This window comes from Atractosteus spatula, chromosome 5 (genome assembly GCF_055471065.1).
Source record: "Atractosteus spatula isolate fAtrSpa1 chromosome 5, fAtrSpa1.hap1, whole genome shotgun sequence".
Classification (NCBI taxonomy): domain Eukaryota; kingdom Metazoa; phylum Chordata; class Actinopteri; order Semionotiformes; family Lepisosteidae; genus Atractosteus; species Atractosteus spatula.
In genome coordinates, this window is record NC_142710.1 from 1,512,406 (window position 1) to 1,535,421 (window position 23,016).

The 23,016-nt window shown below is 54.2% G+C and overlaps 1 protein-coding gene across 1 annotated transcript; it reads right to left on the bottom strand.

Moving 5' to 3' along the window:
• Positions 1-749: 749 nt before the first annotated feature.
• On the bottom strand, positions 750-22,259 carry LOC148833271 (leukotriene B4 receptor 1-like). Its single transcript, XM_088915976.1, has 4 exons — positions 22,067-22,259; positions 7,310-7,987; positions 3,497-3,773; positions 750-1,778 (listed from the first exon to the last, which is right to left on the bottom strand). Exons 2-4 carry the CDS (start codon positions 7,891-7,893, stop codon positions 1,335-1,337), a joined length of 1,305 nt encoding a protein of 434 aa, XP_088772102.1. The 5' UTR covers positions 7,894-7,987; positions 22,067-22,259; the 3' UTR covers positions 750-1,334.
• Positions 22,260-23,016: the final 757 nt, after the last annotated feature.

Consider the following 23,016-nt stretch of genomic DNA (forward strand, 5'->3'; position numbering starts at 1 on the left):
CCAGACCCCAGGACACTGTCAGTAAGAGTAGGGGTGTCCTGACTGCTGGTCAGTCCAGATCCCAGGACACTGTCAGGAAGAGTAGGGGTGTCCTGACTGCTGGTCAGTCCAGATCCCAGGACACTGTCAGTAAGAGTAGGGGTGTCCTAACTGGTCAGTCCAGATCCCAGGACACTGTCAGTAAGAGTAGGGGTGTCCTGACCCCTGGTCCGTCCAGACCCCAGGACACGTCAGTAAGAGTAGGGGTGTCCTGACTGTTCAGTACAGATCCCAGGACACTGTCAGTAAGAGTAGGGGTGTCCTGACTGGTCAGTCCAGACCCCAGGACACTGTCAGTAAGAGTAGGAGTGTCCTAACTGGTCAGTCCAGATCCCAGGACACTGTCAGTAAGACTGGAGGAGCTCACCCAGCTGTGTCTGGAGAGGAGCCAGGGTATCGGCTTCAACAACATGGCTGGGCAGCTTGTTCCCCACCCCCACCACTCTCTGTGTAAAGAAGAGCCTCCTGTCCTGACTGGAGGGTCTCACCCAGCTGTGTCTGGAGAGGAGCCAGGGTATCGGCTTCAACAACAGGGCTGGGCAGCTTGTTAACAAACTGATACCCTGGCTTCTTCCGAGAATTAGTGACCTAGCCAGTGCGTGCTAATGGGCCGAATGGCCTCCTCTCTTTTGTGACCTGTCTTATGTTCTTACAGACGTGGTTTTGGCGCCTTACGCAGGAGTACGGCAGGGGAGTCTGGGACAGCCAGCGAGGGTCATGATCTCATTGTTTATTGGCGTACCCTGTTTTACCCAAACCACAGTTTTTTTTTTCTCCCAAAAACAGCTAATACTTGTGGACTATAACAGTGCAAAAAACAAAAACAAACCAACACATTCAGATGACAAATATAAATGTACTCTTCCTCACGCCTGGCGGTTATAGATCACAGGGCAGGAAGGCTGGCAAAAGCAGAGCGAGTCCTGGGAGAGACTGAACGTCGGTCCTCCTGCTGTTCCGCTCAGGCCCAGGAGAGGGCGCCGAGGGAGGGGCGAGAGTCTGAGAGGAGCCAGTCCAGGTCGAGGGGAGGGGAGGGGAGGGGTGGCCTGTGGCGTGATGTCTAGCAGGAGCTGGCGGTGACCCCTACGTGGCAGGAGGGGTACTGCACCCCCCCCCCCCACACAAACCCAGGGGGGCACACCTGAACAAGGCAGGAGTGGAGGGCGGGGGCGCGGTCTGTCCGAGGCTCTTACTGTAAACTTGGGGTGTCAGAGAGCCCCCTTCCCCCGCCCGCCGATGAAAACGAACGCCCTGTCGCCACCCACCCCCCCCCCCCCCCCCGGCCGGGGGGCAACTCAGACCTGGAGCCCGTCCTCCGAGGCGGCCGTCATCAGGGTCTTCGCCTCGGCCGGCCCGCCCCCCCCCCGGGCCCCCGCGGGGCTGCCCCCCGGCCCCTGGCCGCCGCGGACGGCCCGGTCCTTGCAGGCGCCGGCGGCGGGGAAGTTGACGGAGAACTTGCGCAGGGCCGACACCTCGGCGGACGAGCCGCTGCGGCTGGTCCGCGTGCCGCGGGAGAGCCGGCTGCCGGCGGCGGCGGAGGAGGAGGAGCCGTCCGAGTGGGTGCCGTCGAAGAGCCGGGCCATGAAGTCGAGGCCGGCGCGGCGGATGTGGGCGCTGCCGGCGAACACGTACAGGACGGGGTTGACGCTGCTGCTGAAGAAGGCGAAGGCCGTCACGTTGGGGCGCGCCGCCCGGGCCGCCGCCAGCGCCGCCTCGTGGGAGCCCAGGATCCCCGCCACCTGCGGGGGCGCGGAGCACCGAGCCGGGCTTTAGGGGGTATGTCGCCCGTACCCCTGCTCAGACGCGTCGCTTTGCTGCATGAAAACCGAAACCTGGGGTGCCTGGGGGCTGGGTGGGCCTGGGTGAGGTGGGGTTAGCGACGTTTATACTAAAGGGCGAGGCTAGGTGGTGGGGTGGGGCGGGGTTTGCAAGGCTGATACCCAGGGGGCGGGGCTAGGAGGGGCGAGGGCAGCGCAGTTGATACCCAGGGGGCGGGGTTTGCGCGGTTGATACCATGGGGTGGAGCTAGGAGGGGCGAGATTAGCACAGTTGATACCAGGGGGTGGGGCTAGGAGGGGTGAGATTAGCACAGCTGATACCCAGGGGGTGGGGCTAGGAGGGGCGGGGTTAGCACAGCTGATACCAGGGGGCGGGACTAGGAGGGGTGAGATTAGCACAGTTGATATTATGGGGCGGGGCTAGGAGGGGTGAGATTAGCACAGTTGATACCAGGGGGTGGGGCTAGGAGGGGTGAGATTAGCACAGCTGATACCATGGGGCGGGACTAGGAGGGGTGAGATTAGCACAGTTGATACCAGGGGGCGGGGCTAGGAGGGGCGGGGTTAGCACAGTTGATACCATGGGGCGGGACTAGGAGGGGCGGGATTAGCACAGTTGATATTATGGGGCGGGGCTAGGAGGGGCGGGATTAGCACAGTTGATATTATGGGGTGGGGCTAGGAGGGGTGGGATTAGCACAGTTGATATTATGGGGTGGGGCTAGGAGGGGTGAGATTAGCACAGTTGATATGATGGGGTGGGGCTAGGAGGGGTGAGATTAGCACAGTTGATATTATGGGGTGGGGCTAGGAGGGGCGGGGTTAGCACAGTTGATACCAGGGGGTGGGGCTATGAGGGGCGGGGTTAGCACAGCTGATACCCAGGGGGCGGGGCTAGGATGAGCAAGATTAGCACAGTTGATACCAGGGGGCGGGGCTAGGAGGGGCAAGATTAGCACAGTTGATACCAGGGGGTGGGGCTAGGAGGGGCAAGATTAGCACAGTTGATACCAGGGGGTGGAGCTAGGAGGGGCGGGGTTAGCACAGTTGATATTATGGGGTGGGGCTAGGAGGGGTGAGATTAGCGCAGTTGATACCATGGGGCGGGACTAGGAGGGGTGATATTAGCACAGTTGATATTATGGGGCGGGGCTAGGAGAGGCGGGGTTAGCACAGCTGATACCAGGGGGTGGAGCTAGGAGGGGCGGGGTTAGCACAGTTGATATTATGGGGTGGGGCTAGGAGGGGTGAGATTAGCACAGTTGATACCATGGGGCGGGGCTAGGAGGAGAGGGGTTAGCACAGTTGATATTATGGGGTGGGGCTAGGAGGGGTGAGATTAGCACAGCTGATACCAGGGGGTGGGGCTAGAAGGGGTGAGATTAGCACAGTTGATATTATGGGGCGGGGCTAGGAGGGGCGGGGTTAGCACAGCTGATACCAGGGGGTGGGGCTAGGAGGGGCGGGATTAGCACAGTTGATATTATGGGGTGGGGCTAGGAGGGGCGGGGTTAGCACAGTTGATATTATGGGGTGGGGCTAGGAGGGGCGGGGTTAGCACAGCTGATACCAGGGGGTGGGGCTAGGAGAGGCGGGATTAGCACAGCTGATACCAGGGGGCGGGGCCAGGAGGGGCGGGGTTAGAGAGGTTAACACCATGGGGTGCGACTCGGAGATACCTGGAGGATGTTGGTGATGTGGTAGGGTGCCCAGAAGGCGGCGAAGGCCATCACGATGAGCAGGATGAGCCGGTTTCCCCGGCCGCGGCGCTGGAACATGGCGCTGCGCAGGCGCAAGGCCACGCCTGTGTAGCACATCAGGATCAGGGAGAAGGGAAAGAGGAAGGCCAGCACAGTCTCCCACAGGTACTGGAACACCTCGTGGCTCCAGCTCCCGTAGTGATACGGCATGCAGATGTGCACACTGGAGCCTTTCTTCAGAAACGGCTGAAGATTACTGAAGGAGAGAGAGAAGGGTTCATACAGACACACTGACTCACTGGACACTCCAGTACATTAACACTGCACTGAGAGAGAGGGGTTCATACAGACACACTGACTGACTGGACACTCCAGTACATTAACACTGCACTGAGAGAGAGGGGTTCATACAGACACACTGACTGACTGGACACTCCAGTACATTAACACTGCACTGAGAGAGAGGGGTTCATACAGACACACTGACTGGACACTCCAGTACATTAACACTGCACTGAGAGAGAGGGGTTCATACAGACACACTGACTGACTGGACACTCCAGTACATTAACACTGCACTGAGAGAGAGGGGTTCATACAGACACACTGACTGACTGGACACTCCAGTACATTAACACTGCACTGAGAGAGAGGGGTTCATACAGACACTGACTGGACACTCCAGTACATTAACACTGCACTGAGAGAGAGGGGTTCATACAGACACACTGACTGGACACTCCAGTACATTAACACTGCACTGAGAGAGAGGGGTTCATACAGACACACCGACTGACTGGACACTCCAGTACATTAACACTGCACTGAGAGAGAGGGGTTCATACAGACACACCGACTGACTGGACACTCCAGTACATTAACACTGCACTGAGAGAGAGGGGTTCATACAGACACACTAACTGACTGGACACTCCAGTACATTAACACTGCACTGAGAGAGAGGGGTTCATACAGACACACTGACTGGACACTCCAGTACATTAACACTGCACTGAGAGAGAGGGGTTCATACAGACACACTGACTGACTGGACACTCCAGTACATTAACACTGCACTGAGAGAGAGGGGTTCATACAGACACACTGACTGGACACTCCAGTACATTAACACTGCACTGAGAGAGAGGGGTTCATACAGACACACTGACTGACTGGACACTCCAGTACATTAACACTGCACTGAGAGAGAGGGGTTCATACAGACACACTGACTGACTGGACACTCCAGTACATTAACACTGCACTGAGAGAGAGGGGTTCATACAGACACACTGACTGGACACTCCAGTACATTAACACTGCACTGAGAGAGAGGGGTTCATACAGACACACTGACTGGACACTCCAGTACATTAACACTGCACTGAGAGAGAGGGGTTCATACAGACACACCGACTGACTGGACACTCCAGTACATTAACACTGCACTGAGAGAGAGGGGTTCATACAGACACACCGACTGACTGGACACTCCAGTACATTAACACTGCACTGAGAGAGAGGGGTTCATACAGACACACTGACTGGACACTCCAGTACATTAACACTGCACTGAGAGAGAGGGGTTCATACAGACACACTGACTGGACACTCCAGTACATTAACACTGCACTGAGAGAGAGGGGTTCATACAGACACACTGACTGACTGGACACTCCAGTACATTAACACTGCACTGAGAGAGAGGGGTTCATACAGACACACTGACTGACTGGACACTCCAGTACATTAACACTGCACTGAGAGAGAGGGGTTCATACAGACACACTGACTGACTGGACACTCCAGTACATTAACACTGCACTGAGGGACACCCTGGACAGTACAGAAATTTGCACCATTTAGCCAGTGCACTTCTACAACTTGTGGCAAAAACAATTAGCATTTTCAGCTGCTCACTGAGGCTTCCTGACTTTGCGGTTACAGCTGCTCAGAGCAGGGTGGTGGTTTAGGCAGGGGTTGTGGTGAAGAATGTGGGAGTTGAGGTGAGGCGGCTGTGGAAATCTAGTTTCACTTTAAGCAGAGAATCCACAGCTGGAATGCAATGATAAGATAGGACAGACCTGATCTGCACTGTGTAACAGTGTGTGTTGTACAGTGTATTGTGTAGTATACAGTGTACAGCACACTGTTGACACTGTGTAACAGTGTGTGTTGTAGAGGTGTGTACTGCAGTATACATTGTGAAACACTGTGTTATAGAGATGTGTTGTGCAGTATACAGTGTGAAACACTGTGTTATAGAGATCTGTTGTGCAGTATACAGTGTGAAACAGTGTGTGTTGTAGAGGGAGTGTTGTCCAGTATACAGTGAGTAACAGTGTGTGTTGTAGAGGGAGTGTTGTGCAGTATACAGCGAGTAACAGTGTGTATTGTAGAGGTGTGTAGTGCAGTATGCAGTGTGTAGCAGTGTGTGTTGTAGAGGGAGTGTTGTCCAGTAAACAGTGTGAAACAGTGTGTGTTGTAGAGGGAGTGTTGTTCAGTGTAACAGTGTGTGTTGTAGAGGTGTGTAGTGCAGTATACAGTGTGAAACAGTGTGTGTTGTAGAGGGAGTGTTGTACAGTGTACAGTGTGTAACAGTGTGTGTTGAACAGTGTGTAACAGTGTGTGTTGTAGAGGGAGTGTTGTGCAGTATACAGTGTGTGTTGTAGAGGTGTGTAGTCAGTTTACAGTGTGAAACAGTGTGTGTTGTAGAGGGAGTGTTGTCCAGTATACAGTGTGAAACAGTGTGTGTTGTAGAGGTGTGTAGTGCAGTATACAGTGTGAAACAGTGTGTGTTGTAGAGGTGTGTAGTGCAGTATACAGTGTGAAACAGTGTGTGTTGTAGAGGTGTGTAGTGCAGTATACAGTGTGTAACAGTGTGTGTTGTAGAGGTGTGTAGTGCAGTATACAGTGTGTAACAGTGTGTGTTGTAGAGGGAGTGTTGTACTGTGTACAGTGTGTGTTGTAGAGGTGTGTAGTGCAGTATACAGTGTGAAACAGTGTGTGTTGTAGAGGGAGTGTTGTACAGTGTACAGTGTGTAACAGTGTGTGTTGAACAGTGTGTAACAGTGTGTGTTGTAGAGGGAGTGTTGTGCAGTATACAGTGTGTGTTGTAGAGGTGTGTAGTCAGTTTACAGTGTGAAACAGTGTGTGTTGTAGAGGGAGTGTTGTCCAGTATACAGTGTGAAACAGTGTGTGTTGTAGAGGTGTGTAGTGCAGTATACAGTGTGAAACAGTGTGTGTTGTAGAGGTGTGTTGTGCAGTATACAGTGTGTAACAGTGTATGTTGTAGAGGTGTGTTGTGCAGTATACAGTGTGTAACAGTGTATGTTGTAGAGGTGTGTTGTGCAGTATACAGTGTGTAACAGTGTGTGTTGTAGAGGTGTGTAGTGCAGTATACAGTGTGTAACAGTGTGTGTTGTAGAGGTGTGTTGTCCAGTAAACAGGGTCCTGCTGCTGAGACCCTCAGGGCCTGAAGGGGAGAGTTAGGGTGCTATCCCATCATAGTCCTGCAGGGGGCGCTGTGTCTGTCCCTGGGACAGCCGGGAGGAGCTCTCACAGGGCCAGTCCAGCCCGGTAACCACCTGGTTCGGCCCGCTGAGAGCCCAGCTGTGAGGGACCCGAACCCGGACGTGACCTTCTCGGCACTTACGGGTCCAGGTCTGGGGGAACCCCCCCCCCTCCTCCGGGCATGTCGGAGAGCCCTCAAGAGGGGGCGCAAGGGGGCTCACAGAAGGGAGGGGCGGGAGACAGACAGCGACAGACCCCTGAAGGGGGCGTCGCTCTCACCTGCGGTAGAAGGGCATGGGCACGGAGAAGACGAAGGCCAGGGTCCAGAGCGCCAGGAGGGTGAGGAGGAGGGCGCGCTTGGTGCGCAGCCGCTGGGAGACGAAGGGCCGGGACACGGCCAGCCAGCGGTCCAGGCTCATCAGGCAGATGAGGTAGATGGAGGCGTACATGTTGACGCAGCACAGGTAGTGGACCAGTTTGCACACCGCCGTCCCGAACTCCCAGTTCCGGCTGGCCAGGAAGCGGATGAAGAGGGGGGCGCTGAGGAGCACCAGGGCGTCCGCCAGGGCGAGGTTGAGGACCAGCAGGCAGGTGACAGAGCGGCGGGTCACCCGGCACACGATCGTCCACACCACGAAGGCGTTGCCCGGGAAGCCGAGGAGGAAGGACAGGGAGAGGATGGCGATGCCCACCTGGTGGGAGACCGGGAGGCCGGCGGGGGAGGCGGGGCCGGTGGAGTTCGCGCTGCGATTGGACGGCAGGGAGGCAGTGTTGGCGTGGAAGGCTGGGAGGGACAGAGGGAAAGGGGAGGGGCCGAGGAGGGTGACGCCCACCGGGGCGGGGCTTGTGATGTAGTTGTCCATTTGGGGGTGGGGTTTTGGGCGGAGGGGTGGGGTTTGGGGAGGAGCTAGGGGGACGGGCTAAAAGGTGAATTCCTTCCTGGACCTTCAGTCGAGTCTGTGAGAGAGAGAGAGAGAATGGTTGTGTTTGTCAGCAATGCTTTCAAGAGAAATGAGCTCTGATTTCTGAAATGGTTGGTGGGATTCTCAGCAAAGGAGGAGATTCCTAAATGCTGCAACAGTGTGTGTTTAAGCAGCTTTGATTTGACTGAACAGTTTACCTTAGATGAGCTAAACTGTGTGACAGCGGTAGTTTTAATTTGAAATTGGTGGAGGAACTCATTAGGGATCGTTATTGGAGATAGAAAGTGGGATTGCTGCAACAATCTCCCTCACCACTGGGTGGAAGCATACCCTTGCAGCACATGACAGTGCAGTACTGTACATCAAAGCACATCTGTACTCCAGGTGTGTGTCCAGTAAGAGTCTGTATAGGTGTGTGTGTACAGTGTGTCCAGTAAGAGTCTGTACAGGGGTGTGTATCGTGTGTCCAGTAAGAGTCTGTGCAGGTGTGTGTGTGTGTGTGTATACAGTGTGTCCAGTAAGAGTCTGTACAGGTGTGTGTGTGTGTGTGTATACAGTGTGTCCAGTAAGAGTCGTACAGGTGTGTGTGTGTGTATACTGTGTGTCCAGTAAGAGTCTGTACAGGTGTGTGTGTATACTGTGTGTCCAGTAAGAGTCTGTACAGGTGTGTGTGTACAGTGTGTCCAGTAAGAGTCTGTACAGGGGTGTGTGTGTGTGTGTGTATATATATACAGTGTGTCCAGTAAGAGTCTGTACAGGTGTGTGTGTGTGTGTGTGTGTGTGTGTACAGTGTGTCCAGTAAGAGTCTGTACAGGGGTGTGTGTGTGTGTGTGTATATATACAGTGTGTCCAGTAAGAGTCTGTACAGGTGTGTGTGTGTATGTGTGTGTATACAGTGTGTCCAGTAAGGGTCTGTGTGTGTGTATACAGTGTGTCCAGTAAGAGTCTGTACAGGGGTGTGTGTGTGTATACAGTGTGTACAGTAAGAGTCTGTACAGGTGTGTGTGTGTGTGTGTATACAGTGTGTCCAGTAAGAGTCGTACAGGTGTGTGTGTGTGTATACTGTGTGTCCAGTAAGAGTCTGTACAAGTGTGTGTGTACAGTGTGTCCAGTAAGAGTCTGTACAGGGGTGTGTGTGTGTATACAGTGTGTCCAGTAAGAGTCTGTACAGGTGAGGGTGTGTGTGTGTGTATACAGTGTGTCCAGTAAGAGTCTGTGCAGGTGTGTGTGTGTATACAGTGTGTCCAGTAAGAGTCTGTACAGGTGTGTGTGTATACAGTGTGTCCAGTAAGAGTCTGTACAGGGGTGTGTGTGTGTATACAGTGTGTCCAGTAAGTTTTAAATGTTATATAAAATAATTTGTGATGTTAAACATATGGTGTTCTGTCACAGCAGTGTACAATTTTACCAGTATTTATCCACGAATGATGGGGGATGTTGTGGACTACACATAGCAGGCCATGTTACCAGTATCATGGTCTGGTGCTTAGTCCTCGTTATAATTCAGTCAGATCACAGTTGGTGTTAATTCTGACATGTTAGCATATCTAGCCCATTAGGATATGTATCATGATTGTTATCTGACAGGAGAAACTAGTCCTCAATTAATTTTGTACTTATTGGAAACAAATCAATTGATTAAGACGCCTGAAGTCATTGACCAGATTTCACAGTACTATAATCATCACTTATCATTGACTGACTAACAAATTTAGGTAGGCAGGTCTATGTCTGTTATCATAATCTGTGAAACTACGTTTCTGAATATCAGGCTTCTGATGTATTGAATATGGAGATGTTTCAGATGCATTGATCAGCAAATTGATCCTTAAATTCTTCCTTACACACAGGGGTGTGGGGGTGGGGAACAAGCTGCCCAGCCATGTTGTTGAAGCCGATACCCTGGCTTCTCTCCAGACACAGCTGGGTGAGATCCTCTAGTCAGGACAGGAGGCTCTTCTTTACACAGAGGGGGGTTGGGGTGGGGGACAAGCTGCTCAGCCATGTTGTTGAAGCCGATACCCTGGATTCTTTCATGAAACAGCTGGACCATGAACAGAAGGGTCGGACGTGTGGCTTGCTCTTGTTCATAACATTAAGGGAAACAGCCCAGGGGACGTTTAGCCAGGCGTTGTTCTAGTGCCAGCTGCTCTAGACGAGCTCGGAGCTCAACCCCTGCCCTCTGAGTCTGACAGTCTCTGAGAGTTTCTGCTGTGCGTCTATCGGCCAGGAAAAGCAGAAGCGACCTTGGCCCCCCGAGGGGATAGAGGGAGACAGATAAGCCTTCGCCTGTTAACTTTGCCGATGTGTGAAACACGCACATCGGAAACACTTAAACTGCACTTCCTCTGCTCTTCTCTTCCTCTCTGTCTCTCACTACGGGTCTCAATAAAAGAAATAAAGCTGAAGTGTGAAAGTGCTGCAGGTCAGGAGGGTCACAGGGCAGCAGGTCCTACAGGTCAGGAGGGTCACAGGGCAGCAGGTCAGGAGGGTCAGGAGGGTCACAGGGCAGCAGATCAGGAGGGTCACAGGGCAGCAGGTCCTACAGGTCAGGAGGGTCACAGGGCAGCAGATCAGGAGGGTCACAGGGCAGCAGGTCCTACAGGTCAGGAGGGTGTGAGGGCTGCAGGTCTTACAGGTCAGGAGGGTCACAGGGCAGCAGGTCAGGAGGGTCACAGGGCAGCAGGTCCTACAGGCCAGGAGGGTCACAGGGCAGTAGATCAGGAGGGTCACAGGGCAGCAGGTCCTACAGGTCAGGAGGGTCACAGGGCAGCAGGTCAGGAGGGTCACAGGGCAGCAGGTCCTACAGGTATGGAGGGTCACAGGGCAGCAGGTCAGGAGGGTCACAGGGCAGCAGGTCAGGAGGGTCACAGGGCAGCAGGTCCTACAGGTCAGGAGGGTCACAGGGCAGCAGATCAGGAGGGTCACAGGGCAGCAGGTCAGGAGGGTCACAGGGCAGCAGGTCCTACAGGTCAGGAGGGTGTGAGGGCTGCAGGTCTTACAGGTCAGGAGGGTCACAGGGCAGCAGGTCAGGAGGGTCACAGGGCAGCAGGTCCTACAGGCCAGGAGGGTCACAGGGCAGTAGATCAGGAGGGTCACAGGGCAGCAGGTCCTACAGGTCAGGAAGGTCACAGGGCAGCAGGTCAGGAGGGTCACAGGGCAGCAGGTCCTACAGGTATGGAGGGTCACAGGGCAGCAGGTCAGGAGGGTCACAGGGCAGCAGGTCAGGAGGGTCACAGGGCAGCAGGTCCTACAGGTCAGGAGGGTCACAGGGCAGCAGATCAGGAGGGTCACAGGGCAGCAGGTCAGGAGGGTCACAGGGCAGCAGGTCCTACAGGTCAGGAGGGTGTGAGGGCTGCAGGTCTTACAGGTCAGGAGGGTCACAGGGCAGCAGGTCAGGAGGGTCACAGGGCAGCAGGTCAGGAGGGTCAGGAGGGTCACAGGGCAGCAGATCAGGAGGGTCACAGGGCAGCAGGTCCTACAGGTCAGGAGGGTCACAGGGCAGCAGGTCAGGAGGGTCACAGGGCAGCAGGTCCTACAGGTCAGGAGGGTCATAGGGCAGCAGGTCAGGAGGGTCACAGGGCAGCAGGTCCTACAGGTCAGGAGGCCCTCAGTGCAGCAGGTCCTACAGGTCAGAGGGCGTCAGTGCAGCAGGTTCTACAGGTCAGGAGGGTCACAGGGCAGCACGTCCTACAGGTCAGGAGGGTCACAGGGCAGCAGGTCCTACAGGTCAGGAGGGTGTGAGGGCTGTAGGTCTTACAGGTCAGGAGGGTCACAGGGCAGCAGGTCCTACAGGTCAGGAGGGCCACAGGGCAGCAGGTCCTACAGGTCAGGGGGCCTCAGTGCAGCAGGTCCTACAGGTCAGGAGTGTCACAGGGCAGCAGGTCCTACAGGTCAGGAGGGTCACAGGGCAGCAGGTCCTACAGGTCAGGGGGCCTCAGTGCAGCAGGTCCTACAGGTCAGGAGGCGGCAGGGCAGGATGGTCACAGTGCAGTAGGATTTGTAGCCGGATCAGCAGCACATCAAGGGCTGGGCAAAGCTGTCCAAGCTCTGTACTAGCAGCTTGACTTAACAGGATCTGAAGGAAAACAAGGTCTGAAAGTCAGAGCTGCCTGGCTGTGAAGACAGGAGTTATATCTTTATACGAGAATCTGTGAGCGTTCTGGAACAGACTACCTCAACTGTCTACTGTGCTGTGAGATTTTTTCCCTTTTCGATTTGAAGAAAGCAGTTCGTGCGATTTGACACACTTCCTTCCTTCTCTCACAGCTGATGCAAGAGGACACCACTTTGCCTCAGAGTGCTGTCCTGTTGTCCTCGTTGTGAACGTTTTCGCAACCGTGTACCGAAAAAATCACTTCCCCTTCCCTGCGGGGCATTGCAAAACAAAGGCATGCACGCACCCTACACACATGCCACCTTCACACACCAGTGCTACATACACACCTACAATCTTCATGCATGCACACAACACATGCAGGCACAAAACCTACACACACACAAGCTCCATGCACCAATAAAACCTTTGTGCATGCACACAATCTAGACACAGACCCAAGCAACACAACGTACATACATGCACAACTTTCACTCTTGCATGCAGTCTACACACACAGCTTACAAGCACACACACCACCTGGAAGCACACACACAGCTTACAAGCACACACACCACCTGCAAGCACACACACAACTTACAAGCACACACAGACAACCTTCAAGCACACACAACGTACAAGCACAGACACAACTTTCAGGCTTGCATGCAGTCTACACACAACCAACAAGCACACACACCACCAACAAGCACACACAATTTACAAGCATAAACATACACCACCTACAAGCACACACACAACCTAAAAGGGCACACACACACAAAACCTTCAAGCACACACAGACAACCTACAGTACAAGCACACACACACACAACCTACAAGCAAACACAGACAACCTACAGGCACACACACACAACCTACAAGCCCACATACACACAACCTACAAGCACACACAGACAACCTACAGGCACACACAGACAACCTACAGGCACACACACACAACCTACAAGCACACACACACAACCTACAAGCTCACACACTCGGGGCCTCCTGGACACACGCAGAGCCGTGAGGCTCTCCGGCCTCCTCCTCAGCGCGCGGCTCAGACTGCTGCTCGAGGGAGAGTCCCAGGTCGGCCTGACGGGGGCCCCCCCCCCTGCACAGACGCACGCACCCCCGCGGCGGCGGCAGCGGCGATGCTGCAATCCTTCCTGCTCGCAGCAATCTCTCTTCGCCCAGAGCCCCTGCCGACACCCGGAACCCCGTCCCTGCCACCCTCCCCCCCCGTGCGTGAGGTCGGGCCGGTGGTTTTGGAACAGCGTGTCTCCCTCCGTGTCCTGTCCCCGCCCTGTCCCTGTCCTGTCCCCATCCGCGTCCTGTCCCCGCCCTGTCCCCGTCCTGTCCCCGCCCTGTCCCTGTCCTGTCCCTGTCCTGTCCCCATCCGCGTCCTGTCCCCGCCCTGTCCCTGTCCTGTCCCCATCCTGTCCCCGTCCTGTCCCCATCCTGTCCATTGCTTCACCCAGCGTCACAGCTTCCGCTGTCCGGCACGCGAGCTCCTGGGGGGGGGGGGGCGGGTGTGAGGTCCGCGCGGCGGGTTTGGTTTCGCGGCAGGAACGCTGCTTCATGCTCGGTTCTCTCGGCGTCGCAACGCTCCGCTGCCTTGTCTCCCCGAGAGCTGCTGTCGGGCTGTGGGTCGGGCCGGAGTCGCGGGAGAGGAGGTTTAACGGAGTTTACGACAGGAGTTCGGGAGGAAGGACAGATCCTAAGCGAGTGTCATCACGCCCCGGGACTTCCTGGGGCGCAGCAATCGCGCACCCCTGCAGCAGCTCCCTGGCTCATTCCTGCCAGCAGTGAGGCAGGCTGATCCTCACAGCTAGACTGCCCTCCCTGCAGCTAGGAGAGCCACGCCAAGCGCCCTCCACACATCTCGTTCCTCTGTCGCAGGCGGGACACGAGGCTGTTCTTCACACGGAGGGTGTAAAGATGCTGTTGAGGCCGATACCCTGGCTTCTCTCCAGACACAGCTGGGTGACCTCCTCCAGTCATGACAGGAGGCCCTTCTTTACACAGAGGGGGGTGGGGGTGGGGAACAAGCTGCCCAGCCATGTTGTTGAAGCCGATACCCTGGCTCCTCTCCAGACACAGCTGGGTGAGCTCCTCCAGTCATGACAGGAGGCTCTTCTTTACACAGAGGGGGGTGGGGGTGGGGAACAAGCTGCCCAGCCATGTTGTTGAAGCCGATACCCTGGCTCCTCTCCAGACACAGCTGGGTGAGCTCCTCCAGTCAGGACAGGAGGCTCTTCTTTACACAGAGGGGGGTGGGGGTGGGGAACAAGCTGCCCAGCCATGTTGTTGAAGCCGATACCCTGGCTTCTCTCCAGACACAGCTGGGTGAGATCCTCCAGTCTCCTCCAGATCCTCCTGTCTCCAAGAAGACAGGAGGCTCTTCTTTACACAGAGGGTGGGAGCAAGCAAACCAGCCATACTGTGCAAGCCGATACCCTGGCTTCTTAAAAGAATAAGTTGGATGAAGTCGATACCCTGGCTTCTCTCCAGACAGTGGGATGAGCTCCTCTAGTCAGTAACCTACTTATAGTCTCTGGGTGCTGTACATGCCTTTCTTCGATGGACTTTTTTATAGCTATAATATCTAATAGCAGTAGAAGTGTCAGGTGACGCAGGAAACGTTTCACCACAGAGCTTCTTTCCTGGAGCCTGATAATATCTGATTTTCTGCGCCAGTGCCCCTGAACCTGCGCGGAATTGAAACACCAGGTGCTTTGAAGAATGGGACTCCCTGGTGGCCCTGGCGCGCCCACACACACACCGCCTAGTGTGTGATAGTTCAGTCTCTGTGTGATAGTCTATATCCTGTGTGGTAGTCCAGTCTGTGTGATAGTCCAGTCTGTGTGGTAGTCCAGTCTGTGTGGTAGTCCAGTCTCTGTGTGGTAGTCCAGTCTCTGTGTGATAGTTCAGTCTCTGTGTGATAGTCTATATCCTGTGTGGTAGTCCAGTCTGTGTGGTAGTCCAGTCTCTGTGTGGTAATCCAGTCTGTGTGACAGTTCAGTCTATGTGTGACAGTTCAGTCTCTGTGTGATAGTCCGGTCTCTGTGTGATAGTTCAGTCTATGTGTGATAGTCTATATCTTGTGTGGTAATCCAGTCTCTGTGTGGTAGTCCAGTCTCTGTGTGGTAGTCCAGTCTGTGTGTGGTAATCCAGTCTGTGTGGTAGTCCAGTCTCTGTGTGGTAGTCCAGTCTGTGTGTGGTAATCCAGTCTCTGTGTGGTAGTCCAGTCTCTGTGTGGTAGTCCAGTCTCTGTGTGGTAATCCAGTCTGTGTGGTAGTCCAGTCTCTGTGTGGTAGTCCAGTCTCTGTGTGGTAATCCAGTCTGTGTGGTAGTCCAGTCTCTGTGTGGTAGTCCAGTCTGTGTGGTAGTCCAGTCTCTGTGTGGTAATCCAGTCTGTGTGGTAATCCAGTCTCTGTATGGTAGTCCAGTCTCTGTGTGGTAATCCAGTCTGTGTGGTAGTCCAGTCTCTGTGTGGTAATCCAGTCTGTGTGATAGTTCAGTCTATGTGTGGTAGTCCAGTCTCTGTGTGATAGTCCAGTCTCTGTGTGATAGTTCAGTCTATGTGTGATAGTCTATATCCTGTGTGGTAATCCAGTCTCTGTGTGGTAGTCCAGTCTCTGTGTGGTAGTCCAGTCTGTGTGGTAGTCCAGTCTCTGTGTGGTAGTCCAGTCTGTGTGGTAGTCCAGTCTCTGTGTGGTAATCCAGTCTGTGTGGTAGTCCAGTCTCTGTGTGGTAGTCCAGTCTCTGTGTGATAGTCCAGTCTGTGTGGTAGTCCAGTCTCTGTGTGGTAGTCTAGGTCCTGTGTGATAGTCCAGTCTCTGCTTGATAGTCCAGATCCTGTGTGATAGTCCAGTCTGTGTGATAGTCCAGTCTCTGTGTGGTAGTCCAGTCTCTGTGTGGTAGTCCAGTCTGTGTGGTAGTCCAGTCTCTGTGTGGTAATCCAGTCTGTGTGGTAATCCAGTCTCTGTGTGGTAGTCCAGTCTCTGTGTGGTAATCCAGTCTGTGTGGTAGTCCAGTCTCTGTGTGGTAATCCAGTCTGTGTGGTAATCCAGTCTCTGTGTGGTAGTCCAGTCTCTGTGTGATAGTCCAGTCTCTGTGTGATAGTTCAGTCTATGTGTGATAGTCTATATCCTGTGTGGTAATCCAGTCTCTGTGTGGTAGTCCAGTCTCTGTGTGGTAATCCAGTCTGTGTGGTAGTCCAGTCTCTGTGTGGTAGTCCAGTCTCTGTGTGGTAGTCCAGTCTGTGTGGTAGACCAGTCTCTGTGTGGTAATCCAGTCTGTGTGGTAATCCAGTCTCTGTGTGGTAGTCCAGTCTCTGTGTGGTAATCCAGTCTGTGTGGTAGTCCAGTCTCTGTGTGGTAATCCAGTCTGTGTGGTAGTCCAGTCTCTGTGTGGTAGTCCAGTCTCTGTGTGGTAATCCAGTCTGTGTGATAGTTCAGTCTATGTGTGGTAGTCCAGTCTCTGTGTGATAGTCCAGTCTCTGTGTGATAGTTCAGTCTATGTGTGATAGTCTATATCCTGTGTGGTAATCCAGTCTCTGTGTGGTAGTCCAGTCTCTGTGTGGTAGTCCAGTCTGTGTGGTAGTCCAGTCTCTGTGTGGTAATCCAGTCTGTGTGGTAGTCCAGTCTCTGTGTGATAGTCCAGTCTGTGTGGTAGTCCAGTCTCTGTGTGGTAGTCTAGGTCCTGTGTGATAGTCCAGTCTCTGCTTGATAGTCCAGATCCTGTGTGATAGTCCAGTCTCTGTGTGACAGTTCAGTCTCTGTGTGGTAGTTCAGTCTCTGCTTGATAGTCCAGACCCTGTGTGATAGTCCAGTCTGTGTGATAGTCCAGTCTCTGTGTGGTAATCCAGTCTGTGTGGTAGTCCAGTCTCTGTGTGGTAATCCAGTCTGTGTGGTAGTCCAGTCTCTGTGTGGTAGTCTAGATCCTGTGTGATAGTCCAGTCTCTGTGTGACAGTTCAGTCTCTGTGTGGTAGTTCAGTCTCTGCTTGATAGTCCAGACCCTGTGTGATAGTCCAGTCTGTGTGATAGTCCAGTCTCTGTGTGGTAATCCAGTCTGTGTGGTAGTCCAGTCTCTGTGTGGTAGTCCAGTCTCTGTGTGACAGTTCAGTCTCTGTGTGGTAGTTCAGTCTCTGCTTGATAGTCCAGACCCTGTGTGATAGTCCAGTCTGTGTGATAGTCCAGTCTCTGCTTGATAGTCCAGATCCTGTGTGATAGTCCAGTCTCTGTGTGACAGTTCAGTCTCTGTGTGATAGTCCAGTCTCTGTGTGATAGTTCAGTCTATGTGTGATAGTCTATATCCTGTGTGGTAATCCAGTCTGTGTGGTAGTCCAGTCTCTGTGTGGTAGTCCAGTCTCTGTGTGGTAATCCAGTCTGTGTGGTAGTCCAGTCTCTGTGTGGTAGTCCAGTCTCTGTGTGGTAATCCAGTCTGTGTGATAGTCCAGTCTCTGTGTGATAGTCCAGACCCTGTGTGGTAGTTCAGACCCTGTGTGGTAGTCCAGAGCCTGTGTGGTAGTCCAGACCCTGTGTGGTAGTCCAGTCTCTGCTTGATAGTCCAGATCCTGTGTGATAGTCCAGTCTCTGTGTGATAGTTCAGACCCTTTGTGGTAGTCCAGTCTCTGTGTGATAGTTCAGACCCTTTGTGGTAGTCCAGTCTCTGTGTGATAGTTCAGACCCTTTGTGGTAGTCCAGTGTCTGTGTGATAGTTCAGACCCTTTGTGGTAGTCCAGTCTCTGTGTGATAGTTCAGACCCTTTGTGGTAGTCCAGTCTCTGTGTGATAGTTCAGACCCTTTGTGGTAGTCCAGTGTCTGTGTGATAGTTCAGACCCTTTGTGGTAGTCCAGTCTCTGTGTGATAGTTCAGACCCTTTGTGGTAGTCCAGTGTCTGTGTGATAGTTCAGAGGAGGCATGGTGGCCAAGTGGTAAGGTGTTGACCTTGTAAACTGAAGGTTGTGGGTTTGAACCCTGTCTGTGCCTGTTTCGTTTACCATGACTCTGTGTGGTAGTCCAGACCCTGTGTGATAGTCCAGTCTCTGTGTGGTAGTTCAGACCCTGTGCTCTCCGATAGCACTGGATGCTCAGTGATGCAGTAATGCCTGCTGGGGTCAGGGACAGGACAGCCTCATCTCTCCCAGTCCGAGCTGTTACAGAACTACGAAAGCTTCGAATAACCTAAATGCAGAGGTCATCTTTCGCTGCTGAAATATGTTCCTAAGAACATAAGAAAAGTCACAGGCAAGAGGATCTGTTCTGCCCATCTGCACTGTGTGGTCCTTAGTAGTTTATTGATTTCAGGATCTCATCCAACTTATTCTTTTAAGAAACCAGGATATCGGCTTGGACAGTATGTCTGGTCTGCTTGTTCCACACCCCCACCACCCTCTGTGTAAAGAAGAGCCTCCTGTCCTGACTGGAGGGTCTCACCCAGCTGTGTCTGGAGAGGAGCCAGGGTATCGGCCTCAACAACAGGGCTGGGCAGCTTGTTCCCCACCCCCACCCCCCTCTGTGTAAAGAAGCGCCTCCTGTCCTGACTGGAGGATCTCACCCAGCTGTGTCTGGAGAGGAGCCAGGGTATCGGCCTCAACAACATGGCTGGGCAGCTTGTTCCCCACCCCCACCCCCCTCTGTGTAAAGAAGAGCCTCCTGTCCTGACTGGAGGATCTCACCCAGCTGTGTCTGGAGAGGAGCCAGGGTATCGGCTTCAACAACATGGCTGGGCAGCTTGTTCCCCACCCCCACCCCCCTCTGTGTAAAGAAGAGCCTCCTGTCCTGACTGGAGGATCTCACCCAGCTGAGTCTGGAGAGAAGCCAGGGTATCGGCTTCAACAACATGGGTGGATGGCTTGTTCCCCACCCCCACCCCCCTCTGTAAAGCAGCCTCTGCTCTGCAGCCTCTGCTCAGCAGGAGGTGTCTGTGCGTGGTGCAAACCACACAGGGACCATGTGGTTCCTGCGAAACCAGCCCACATCTGTTCCAGCAGGAAGGAGGTGTAAAGAAAGCGCTTCTGAGAATCCGTCCGCGGCCCACAGACCTCGCACCCCTCTCCTCCCCTCCCACCCTGTCCTGGCCAGCTCTTCCCCGGGATCAGAGGCGCCCGTCGCCCACAGGTGTCCGGCGTGAGAAAGAGGGGGCAGGGGAGCCGAGCGCGCGGGGGACGTGCGGAGCCCTGCTCAGTCTTTTTCTCGGATGTGCAGTTTCGCCAAATGGAGATTATAACAGGAGATGGGGGGGGGGGGTGGTTGATCCTAATCTCGCGAATGCTTCCTTTCGCCCACACCTGTCAGAGTCGCACCTGGGACTTCCTGTAGGGCATCACTCTCATACCCTCGCAGATGCTCCCTGGCTCATTCCTCACAACAATAATAATAATTCCTCACACCTCTATAGCGCCTTCCTGGACCCTCCTCTCCCAGCGCTGTCCAGTACTGGGGACCCCCTCCACCCCCCCAGTGTGATGAGGCTCCAGTCCGCTCACACACTCCAGCTCTCAGTGGGGAGGAGAGCAGAGTGATGAGGCCAGTTCAGAGAGGGGGGTGATCAGGAGGCCATGACTGGTAAAGACCAGGGGGAGTCTGTCCAGGACACTGGGGTCACACCCCTACTCTTTCTGAGAGACACCCTGGGGTCTTGACTGACCACAGAGAGGCAGGACCTCAGTTTTATGTCTCATCCAAAGGCCGGAGCGATTCTCTTCCTCTCTCCTCTCTCCTCTCTCCCTGTAGTGAGCACTGAGGAGGTTTGCATGGCCTGATCCTCTCAGCTAGACTGTCCTTCCCTCAGCTAGGAGAGTCAAGCCATGTACCCTCACACATTCGCACAGCTCATTCCTCTGTCAGTCATTAGGTGCAGTTACAGGTCTACGGTTACCAGTTTGTGGTTATCTGTATGTGGTTACCTGTCTACGGTTACCTGTCTATGGTTATCGTTCTCATCTGTATATGGTTATGGTATGGTTACCTGTATATATTTATCTGTATATTGTAACGGCTCTTGGTATATGGTTATGGTTATTTGTATATGATGTATACAAATCTCTGTATAAAGTGATAGTTCTCTGTGTAATAATAATTAATAATAATAATAATAATTGGTTACACTTATATAGCGCTTTTCTGGACACTCCACTCACAGCACTTTACAGGTAATGGGGATCCCCTCCACCCCCACCAGTGTGCAGCCCCACCTGGATGATGCGACGGCAGCCATAGTGCACCAGAACGCTCCCCACACACCAGCTCTCAGTGGGGAGGAGAGCAGAGTAATGTAGCCAGTTCATAGAGGGGGATTATTAGGAGGCCATGATTAGTAAGGGCCAATGGGAAATTTGGCCAGGACGCCAGGGTTACACCCCTACTCTTTTTCAAGAAACGCCCTGGGATTTTTAATGACCACAGAGAGTCAGGACCTTGGTTTTACGTCTCATCCGAAGGACGGCACCTGTTTACAGTATAGTGTCCCCGTCACTCTACTGGGGCATTAGGACCCACATGGACTGCAGGGTGAGCGCCCCCTGCTGGCCCCATTAACACCTCTTCCAGCAGCAACCTTAGTTTTTCCCAGGAGTCTCCCATCCAGGTACTGACCAGGCTCACACCTGCTGAGCTTCAGGGGGTTGCTAGTTGTGAGTTGCAGGGTGATATGGCTGATGAATGGATTATGGTTGTAGGCTCTGTGTAGGACTATGAGTCTCTGTGCAGGATTATGGTTGTAGGCTCTGTGTAGGATTAGGAGTCTCTGTGCAGGATTATGGTTGTAGGCTCTGTGCAGGATTATGGTTGTAGGCTCTGTGTAGGACTATGAGTCTCTGTGCAGGATTATGGTTGTAAACTCTGTGCAGGATTATGGTTGTAGGCTCTGTGTAGGATTATGAGTCTCTGTGCAGGATTATGGTTGTAGGCTCTGTGTAGGATTATGAGTCTCTGTGCAGGATTATGGTTGTAGGCTCTGTGTAGGACTATGAGTCTCTGTGCAGGATTATGGTTGTAGGCTCTGTGCAGGATTATGGTTGTAGGCTCTGTGTAGGATTATGAGTCTCTGTGTGGATTATGGTTGTAGGCTCTGTGCAGGCTTCTTTGCATTGGGAATGTGCCCTCTGGGACTGCTGCTGCTGAGCTGCTGAGGACTGAGGTGCTGCCTCTCCCCCTCGGGACTTGGCCCCGCGCCGCGACTCCGAGACGTGGCCTTATCTTCTCAACGCAGAGCGGACAACTCCCAGCTCGGCGTCGGCCCAGCCTGTATCTGCCCCGGCCAGGGCCGCGCGAGACTGAGCTGCCTGCTCCGCGACCGACGCGGCTCGGCAAGCCTCAGGGGAGCTGTACCTCCCCACCTGCCCCTGCCCCTGCCCCTGCCCCTGCCCCCGCGCCTGCACCTCCTGCCTGATCACGTCTCGCGCGGGCTGATCTCAGAGCCGCCAGGAGGCAGAGATTTGCAAACGAAAGCCCCCCACCCCCGACACAAGCCCCTTCAGGGGGGCTGAACTGCCCCCAGCTTAGCTGTGAGAGGCCAGCCGGTGCCCACGCCCAGCGGTGAGTTCACTGGCCAGCAGGGGGCGCCCCAGCGAGGCACCGCCCCCTCTCCTGTCCTGGGGCCCGGTCTGGCTGTACCCCACTGCCTTGGACAGCTCAAGCACAAAAGGAGCGAGCAGCCCTCTGCTGCCTTCACGCAAAATCTAAATATTTCACAGCGCCTGGTGCGGCCAGCTGCCCCCCTGCCCCAGGGGAGGGCAGATCCGGTCCTACCTTGATCACCACTCAAAAAACACGCAAACACACCTCTGATGCAACGAAAAGACTGGAGGCGCCCAGCTCTGACCTCAGCCAGCCAGCCAGCCAGCGCGGCAGAGGAAGAGGCAGGGTTTGGACAGCCTCTTCGTCACCTCCTCCTCCTCAGTAAGCGTGTGCCCCGGCAGGCGCTCTGGAAGCAGCGGGGTCTACAGCCCCGGGGGGGCAAGCGCTCAGACGGGCCGGAGCCCGAGCCGGACCTCGTCTCCTTACCTGTCCCAGGTGGGCGGGGAGGTGTGAGCTGTCAGGCTGGCTGTCCGCTGGTCAGCGCGCGCGTGCGTCTGTCTGGAGCCGCTGCAGGAGAGGAGATCAGCCTGGCCGCAGTCAGGAAACTGAGCCGACTGCTGCGTCTCAGGCAGTCAGGCAATCAGGCAGTCAGGCCCCGCCTCCAGACCACAGGCCCACACTGCCACTGACACACACACACACACTGACACTGACACACACTGACACTGCCCCACACACACACACTGACACACAGACACACTCTCACACACACTGACACATACACACTGATACACCGAGGAGCTGAATGCCTGCACCATGACACACCGACACACACTGGGACACACTGTGGAGCTGAGCGCACACACACTGACACATACTGGAGCACTATGAGCTGAATGCTTGCACCATTACACACACACAGCCTGACAAACATGTTCCTAACTTTACACACACTCAACACACTCTGACACCTGAAACAAGCCCCTAACCTTAACACACACTGACACACAACACACCCTGACACCTGAAACACGCCCCTAACCTTAACACACACTGACACACACAACACACTCTGACACCTGAAACATTCCCCTAACCTTAACACACACTGACACACTCAACACACTCTGACACTTGAAACACATCCCTAACTTTACACACACTGACTCAATGCACACACAACACACTATGACAAAAATATTCTTCTAAATTTACACATACACACACAATGTACACTGACACCGATACACACTGACACAATTCTACATACTACTAACCTTACACCGACACACACACATGACATACACACACTCGCACTCACATACACACACTGACACAATTCTACATGCTCCTAACCTTACACAGACACACACTCAGATGGCCGATCGGTCTGCTGCGTTGTTCCATCAGTGACCGACGTGCGTTGAGGCAGAGCT

Bases quoted from the DNA above. Each gene is read 5' to 3' on its own strand.
- LOC148833271 (XM_088915976.1), bottom strand. From the start codon at position 7,893: ATGGACAACTACATCACAAGCCCCGCCCCGGTGGGCGTCACCCTCCTC. The intron at 3,774-7,309 runs GTGAGAGCGACG...TCTCTCCTTCAG, and splicing joins CCCATGCCCTTCTACCGCAG to TAATCTTCAGCCGTTTCTGA. The intron at 1,779-3,496 runs GTATCTCCGAGT...GCGCCCCCGCAG, and splicing joins ACATCACCAACATCCTCCAG to GTGGCGGGGATCCTGGGCTC.